This window comes from Rutilus rutilus (assembly GCF_951802725.1).
Source record: "Rutilus rutilus genome assembly, chromosome: 15".
NCBI lineage: Eukaryota > Metazoa > Chordata > Actinopteri > Cypriniformes > Leuciscidae > Rutilus > Rutilus rutilus.
In genome coordinates this window covers 5,803,440-5,812,196 of record NC_140220.1, presented here as the reverse complement: position 1 = coordinate 5,812,196, position 8,757 = coordinate 5,803,440, and the positions used below count along the sequence as shown (strand labels likewise).

General features: G+C 41.3%; 1 protein-coding gene across 1 annotated transcript; it reads right to left on the bottom strand.

Annotated features, from left to right (window-relative positions):
• Positions 1-7,474: 7,474 nt before the first annotated feature.
• Positions 7,475-8,401, bottom strand: LOC311304875 (trace amine-associated receptor 1-like; the record flags this gene model as incomplete). The annotated part of the gene is made up of 1 exon (XM_084432220.1): positions 7,475-8,401. The coding sequence occupies one exon, from the start codon at positions 8,399-8,401 to the stop codon at positions 7,475-7,477; it is 927 nt and encodes a 308-aa protein (XP_084288346.1).
• Between the last annotated feature and the right edge of the window lie 356 nt (positions 8,402-8,757).

The window sequence follows — 8,757 nt, the reverse complement described above, 5'->3', positions numbered from 1 at the left end:
ACACTCTGCCACCAGAACAACCCGGCTCCACCAATTAACAGCTACACTCGGTGATGAGGACATTTGTAACCCTAAAGTGTTTTTTAAGTGTAATATTTCTGTAAAGGCTAGGGACAGAAAAATTGACATTTCCATAGAATGACCCATACAGGCCTATTTATAATAAGCGCAGAATTCTTTTGTAGGCCTATAATTCTAATATCGTTCTCACCTATTATATTATCTTATAGCTCTTCAAGAATATGCAGAACCAGCGATCAGAAGGATTATTTGCCATTTTACAAGCATTGAGTCTGCGGACACCGCTCCTCTTATCAATGCCGTATGTCATGACAGCGCTCCGTGGCTATGGAGGATTGCATTTCTCCACAGCCTGCGAAGTCCTCCTATGTGATTTCAACGAAATGTATCCAGAGTGGATCAAGCAGAATCGGATCAAGACGAAGCAGCGAAGTCGCCTTGCGGAGAACAAGGTTACGCGGCTTATGCGCATTGCAAGTTGTGGAGACACTGGGAAGTTTTGTTTTGATTTTAAGTCGGCAGCTGCACAATTCAGCACTGCAAAACAGTAGCCTAAAATGACGCGAGACAATGTTATAGGCCTAGTCATTTGTTTGTTCCAGTTCATTTGACAAGGAGTCATTTCACGGTGGCCAATTTAAATGTTACCAGCTAAATGAGACATACTGAGAGTGTATAATTAAGTTCGCTTGAGTAAAAACAATAGGCTACTATTCAGATATTTTATGTGGGGAAGGGGGATTGGTTTGTTAAACTATGAATGTGAAACCATAGTAAAACCAATTGGCGTTGATTGACGCCAATCGGACGTTCATGTTTTTTTCCGTCTATTTGAAAGTTAGGCTAATAAACATGTTGCATTCTATACGGCCTGATTATGTCATTTTTTAAGTTACATAGCCTGCCTCCAGTTTTCCTCAACTTGACTAATTAAGAGGCGATATTTGACCGGCATATCATCAAAATGTTCGGAAAACGATACCTCTGACGGTCACTTTGACCGTGCCGGTTCTGCACAATTTTTTCTAGTGGAAACTCTGGTACCGGTTCTATTGACCCTTTGCATAGCAGCTTTGCTATTTCTGCGCGAAGTAGGTGTGCTACTTCCGTATTCACTCTCGTCTCGGTCCATGCTCGAGCTCGAGCTTCGGGGCAGGAAGAGGTTCATGGCCTGTGTAGCTTTCTGCACCTCCGAAAAGCGATCAACAATCCCGCTTACCGCTGGGCCGAAGAGACCGGTGGGGGAGAGTGGGGCGTTGAGGAACACGGCTCGCTCAGCTTCCCTCATGTAGGCAAGCGTTAACCAGAGGTGCCTTTCCGTGATGGTGAGCGAGGCCATGCATCTCCCAATGGCCTGGGGAGCAGACTTAGTGGCGGCTAAGGCATCCCCTCTCGGCGGCTCCATCTACTTGAGAGTCGAGGAGACAGGGGAGCGGAGTCTCGCGGAGAAGGGAGCTTTCCACGATTTAGAGAGCTCAGTGTGGAGCTCTGGCAGGAAGGGTGCTGACCTAGAGGCGGGCGCTTGGCGGTGGCTAGGTAGAAAGCACCCGTCAAGCCTGTTGGGCGCGGGCTCCTTTGGCGGTTGAGGCCTAGTTGAGGCCAAGTCAAACCACTTGAGGCCTAGTTGGTCGACGGCCTTAGTGAGGAGGCGGAGAAGTTCCGCATCCACGCTGGCACGGGCCCGGCCGGACTCCTGGGTCGAAGAGGAGGCGGAGCGGTGCGATCCGGACCACTCTTCACTATCCGAAGCCAGGAGGGAACAGCTATCACCAATGGCATCTCCGTCCGCTTCATCCCCTGAGGCGACGGCAGTGAGGGCGGAAGCCGGCAGCTGCGCGTCGGGAAAGGGGGGCGGAGAAGGAGAAAGCGAGGCTCGAGGGAAAGGCTCCGGCGAGCACTTAAGGGCCGCATCGGACTCCGGTGGCCTCTGGGAGCGGTGCTTCTTCTTGCACGGCCCAGCAGAGACAGACGAAGTGACAGCTTCCCCCATTCGCTAAGCCACCCCCATTCTGGCGGGCTGTGACGCGTGAGGGCGCGACGTCACGCAGGGCTCAGTGGCAGGCTGCTGCAGTAGAGAACAACTCTATGATATATGAATTATATATTTTTAATTTGAAACAACCCAAACACACCTATATACATTTGGATGCTGCATTAAACACATTCTTAAAGGAAAAAAAGAAATGTAAATAATAAATCAACTCCATAGCTGATTCCAAGTGATCAAGGGCTTAGGACGTTCCAATTAAGCCCATTGCAGTTTCCGCCAGTAGTGGGCACTCGTGCAATGTAAGCAATGACGTACATCCGAGTGAACGAGACAGAGGGAAGTTAGCGAGTGAAGGGCATGACAATTTTGGACTGGAACACAGCCCTGTTGATCAAGAGGGAAACGTTTTTCTGCACAGATTTCTTGGATTTTATAGAATATAGTGATGTTTTGTTTATTTGTTTTTTTTGTCTAAAATATTGAAGAATACAATTTTGACTTTTATCTACACATTTTTTTTATCCATTAAAAGTAAATCAAATGGACACTAGGACACATATGTACTTATAAAGGGATTGTTTTAATGTAAAAAAAAAAACAACCTTCCATATGTGATCAATATTTTTGCATCTGTATACATCGTTTTATATCTTTATCTACTTAATTTCTAAATTAGCTTAAAATGTTGCATAACCTTGCAACAGTTAAGGTTAAGAGTGACTGTTGCATTTCTAACTTCCAGTTATAAAGAATATTAAGAATAAGATCACAACTTTAAATCAACGGTTCTTAGATATAGAACACCTCATTGATCAGTTTATTTCAATGTTTCTAAAATCGTATTTTTATTTTCTTATTGTCCATAACTTATAACCATAACTTATAAAACCATGTAGGTTAATAAGTCAAGGAAAATCCTTATTGTGAAGCATAACATGATATCCTGATGTAAAAATGACTGACATATTCATTCAAATGTCAAGGTGCGTGAGTCACTGAAGCCATACAGGATGATATAAGAATCATAAAGGCCTTCTGAAATGAGTGTAGAAAAAAACATATATCAATGGGTTACAAGTGGAGTTAAAGTATCCAAACCAAACCAAAGCATCAAAGATACTGGCTGGAGTCAAAATTAAGACAGGAGTCAATGATTGTAGCAATAAAAATAGGCAGCCAGCAGAGATAAAAAACACCCATGACAATGGCCAGAGTTTTTGCTGCTTTTCTCTCTCTGTGTGCAGAGCTCTGGCTCTTCAACCCTCCTTCTGCCGCCACAGTCACTCTTTCTGACATTACCTTTGCATGTTTTTGTGCAACATGGAAGATTTTCATATAAAGAGAGCTCATAATCGTTCCGGGAAGGAAAAATGTGAAAATTGGACATATAATACCCCACTGTTTGTTAAAAAACAAACGATCAGATGAGTTGGAGACTGTAGATGTTTGAAGTGAGAGATAGAGACTCAGAGCTGCTTTGTGTCCATATATACTCTCATATGCAAAGTTACCCTGTCAACCTGTCAATTTAACCTATGGTTACAAAAACATCATGAACTCTGGAGATTATAACAACAACAAAAAATCAACCAACACCACAACAACGCCCTAGCAACCACATAGCAACCGCCAAGAACAATAGTGACCACACTGCCTTTTAAATCCACGCTGAAAAAAATTGGTGTAGGATTTACTTTGAAACAATTTTCAATCAGAAATTGCTATTCAATTTCTCAAATAAAGAAACAGTAAGTAACGCATTGAATTAAACATGCAATTTTGAAGTATAAAGACTGAAACAGTTTTTTCTCGTAAAAACATACTCTAAAAATCTTTGTTTTATTTACAACTTTTAAAAAACTCCATCAGACGGCGACCAATACGGACAGTCACCAGATTACAGCACGTCACTTCTCACTATATGACCCGAGAAATGGAGATTCAACATGTTCAATTAGTGAAAACAAGCGCCGACCAACGCCAGCGGATGCCAACAGGGGTATAACACTGATCCAACAAAACCTATGTATCGGAGCAGTCTGAATTGCCCTTTAAAGTATAAGACTTAGGTCCTTTTAATCTGTCTTTAAATTGCTTAAGTATACAAACTATATAAGGCCTCCAGTAAGTAAACTTCTGCAAAGGCCAGCCTATCTCTTATCCTTCCGAAGAGGTTATAATGCTCTGCTTAACACTTTTATTATATATTTAAAACCATTCCAGAGATATTACAGTAAATGCACAGTAAATGTCTATCTGGCCTTCAAATCCACAGCTGCCAGTCACACACACACCTCATTAATGATGCTTTGTGTCTTGGACCCATGAGACTTATTATCAGTCCTCCATTTCATTGGAGTGACCCTTTCATTGGAGTCGAGACCAATCAAAGGTGTTAATACCACCTCTCACCTGCTTTACACATGAAGCTTATTAGCTGTATCCTGTCACATTATTATCACAGCCAACTTGTTTACCCATAATACCCCACAGAGCTGAACTTTTATCATTCGGGAGACAGACAGGACAAACAAACTTTTAACTTCTTTGTGCTTCAATCTAATCACCTACAACATCAGAGAAATAATAGAGTTCTAAACACAGTAATTAAAACTAACAATAAAAAAAAGCAAGATTTTTTAAATTGGACAAGTATAAATAATAAATAGACTGGATACAAGTTTAAATTAGTCATGTACTAGAAAGGATTTGTATGTATTTTTTTGTTTGTTTTCTTATTAGAAAATTTTTACTTGCCCTGCCAATATTTTCACTGGACACACCACCAAAAATTACATATTTATTCTTTTTAACAACATATTTACCAGTCACAGGTGCAGTGAATGTCGTTTATCATCTCAAACAAGGCCACATATTGAGATCTGGGTAGAATAGATGGAAAGCAAACAATCAGTTCTTGTATTCAACGTGTTGGATGCAGGAGAAATAGGCAGAAATAAAGATCTAAGGAACTTTGACAAGCGCCAAATTGTTATGGCAAGGCGGCTAGGTTAGATTATCTCTGAAACGACAAGGCTTTTGTGTTGCTACCGGTCAGCAGTGCTGAGAATTTACCAATAGTGGTCCGAGGAGGGACAAACCAGCAACAGGGTGTTGGGCTCCCAAGGCTCATTAATGCATCAGGGCAACGAAGGCTATCCCGTCCGGTCCGTGCCAACAGAAGGTCTACTGTGACACAAGTGCACAAAATTCTAATGAAGATTCTGGAAGGAATGTGTCACAAAACACAGTGCATCGCACTCTGCTGTGTACGGGGCTGTATAGCCACAATCAGAGTATCTATGTTGACAATAGCTCCTACAATGGGCATGTGAGTGTCGGATCTGGACCTTAGAGCAGTGGAAGAAGGCCGCTTGGTCAGATGAGTCCCGTTTTATTTTACATCACGAGAATGGCCATGTAGGCCTACATGTGTGCCTTCTACCTGGGAAAGTGATGGACCAGGATGGACTGTGGGATGACGACAAGATGGTGGAGGGAGTGTGTGCGACGCTCTGGTCAATGATCTCCTGGGAAACCCTGGGTCAGCCCAATTCATGTGGACGTAAATTTGACACATGCCACCTTCCTAAACATTATTGCAGACCAGATACTCCTCTTCATGACAATGGTGTTCCCTGACGGCCTCTTTCAGCAGGATAATATCACTGTCAAACTGCACACATTGTTCTAGAATGGTTTGAGGAACATGATGAAGAGTTCAAGGTGTTGCTCTGACCTCCAAATTCCTCAGATCTCAATCCATATGAGCATCTGTGGATGCACATTAAATTGCATTTGCGTTTGCTTCATGTCTATTATCACATAAACACACATGCATAAGGACTAAACAAACTCCGCATACACACAAACACACTCCTCTGTAGTGATGTAACGTTTTCTGTTTGTTTTTTTTGGAGAGCAAAAGTTCCCATGAGACTTGCAACAACCACGCCGTTTTAATGACTCTAAAAAACATGCCTCAAAATCCAAATGTGTGAAGTCCCATCATTAACACTGTCAGTCATTAGGACAAATACAACAACAGCCTCCTCGGCACTAATAACCCATTAGGTGCAGTATGACATAAGCCTGTTTACCCATAATCACCCACTGAACTTTATCCCAGGCATGAAATGAAATGCCAGTCAAGAGACACCAGCTCTTTAATCCAAACTTTCCAGTCCAACAGCAGATTAAACGAGTAGAATGAAAGAGTTTAGTATCATTAAGAGAGAATTAACACAAACAATCATCAGACGGCCTTGGACTCTAAAAACAAGACAAACATGAACACAACACAAACATAAAACTTCAGAAGACTAGAAATGTAGTGAACAAGCTGTACACACTATGTTTATGTTTTTATGATGTTTATTTTTTTGCCAACTTTGAAGCTTGATAGTCACTACAAAATTCTGACAGTAATATCATTGGGACAGTTGTGGCCTAATGGTTAGAGAGTCGGACTTGTAACCCGGAGGTTATGGGTTAAATTCTCAAAACCGGCATGAAACAACTGAAGTGCCCTTGAGCAAAGTGAATGGTTGCCCACTGTTCTGGGTGTGTGTCTACAGTTTGCAGTGTGTGTTCACTACTCACTGCTTCTAATGTGTGTGCACTAACTTGGATGGATTAAATGCAGAAGACAAGAAGAGGGTCACTTTATTTTCGGTATATTCTTTTTGAAAAAGTTTGTTCTTAGATATGAGATATAATTACTTTTATTTATTTTTTACCAACAACATTGCATAAGGCGGCACATAAAAAAAATAAAAATAATTTGGAGCTGATTTCATTGCAAATGCTGAAATTGTAATAGCATACATGAACACTGCTCTTATTATTCATGCCTTATATATAAGTATGCTTCGTGAACCAGTGTTTCAAATCTTTTGTTTCAAAACAGTGGTTCGGAGTGGGTATCAAACTGCTAAAGTCCCGTGATTTAATCAGCAAGTGAGGCTTCGTAATGTCACAGCTGTTTCAGAAAGTTTCGTAAAGCTTCTCCGCTAGGGGGAGCGATCTCAATTTCGAATTTCCAGGTTGAATTTGTTTGTGTGAGAATGTATAGTTTCAGTAAAGTAACCATTATAAAATTGACTGTTGTTATTCTGCCGTGAATTACTTTAATGACTTTCTTACAATAAAATTCTGAAATGCACTGAATTCTGAAATGTACAAATTAATAAAAGAACACATATTATACAGACATTTCATATATAATAGTATTATGAGTCTGTGTTTAATACATTAAAACTTAAAAAAATTGCAATTGGTTTGTAATAAGTGTTTTCATGCAAGTTTGGGCTGAGTTGGGTCACATTTATACTGTATTGACCAGCAGGTGCTGCCAGTGAATCACTTTGCAAATTAATGAATTGACCCAAATGATTCAAGAGTAGTATTCTAGTATGCTATTCCGAATTAGGCCTTGGTTATATGTATAACTGTTTTCTGCTGCTATTGTTTTGAAATATTTCCCCAGTTACAACAATCCTCACAGCCTTTCTGAACCAAGAATACATGAATGCATAAATAAAAGGATTTGTAAAAGGTTGTGTAGCCAATAAAAGGATTCAGGATGTTACAGAGGAAAAAGGAAGTCCAGCAAACCAGGAAAACTCCAACCACGATGGCAATCATTTTCGTAGCCTTCCGTGCCCGATGTTGTGTGCTTCCTGATGGATAACTTCTCCTCAGCTGGTTCAGTTGATGATTAATAGATCTCGCTTGGTTTTGGGCCACCATGTAGATTCTAGAATAGATCCCAATAATGATGAAGCCAGGGATGTAGAAAGAAACCAGGGAGGTGACCACCGCCGTACCGTGACTAAAGAAGACGTGGCACCCTCCCACACAGCGTACATGTGTTTCGTAGAAGTCCTTGCCACCCTGGAGGTTGAGCTCGAAGAAGGTAATCGCATAAGCGAATATGGCAGGGATTAGCCAGCTGGTAGAGATCATTAACAGCACAGTTGGAAAACCGATGCGGGAATGATACGTTAATGGGCCGCACACGGCGCAACAGCGCTCAGCAGACACACTCACAAGATGGAAAATCGAAGCGGTGCTGAGAGTAATGTCAACGCACGTGTGTAACTTACACAAGAAATCACCAACGTACCAACAGCCCTGAATGGAACGAACGGCACTCAACGGCATTACAAACAGCCCGAGCAGAAAGTCACACAGAGCGAGAGACAGAATCAGCTGGTTTGTTGGTGTGTGGAGTTGCTTGAAATGCCCTATGGAGATGATGACCAGTAAATTCCCAATGACAGTCACAAAAGTGATCAACATCACAGCGATAAGCATCGGAACGTGGACACTGTTTGGTCGTACATACTTCCCACAGGATCCATTCAAAGCCTCATAACAGAGATCCATTTTAGTGTTTCATAGTCCATTGAGCTTGATCCGCTGTTGAATGAACATGAAGCAGAAAGTCATGAAAACAAATAGTTTTGTGGATGGGTTGGTTTTAGTCGGTTTAATTCAAATAGCTCTGTTGACATTTGTACCATCTACATTGTTAAACGGCTATAAATAACACCATGGTTTAAATTAAAGTCCAAACAGACTTTCTCCCAAGGGAGACATGAGTTTTCCAGAATTTTCCTTTTAAGGAATTCCAATAGAAGAAGCTACTCTAGTCTCTCTAAGCAGCACATTTTCTCATAAAATATGAATAGAGATACTTAGAAAGAACTGAATGTGTCTTTCCAGCTTCTGTTAGCAACTAA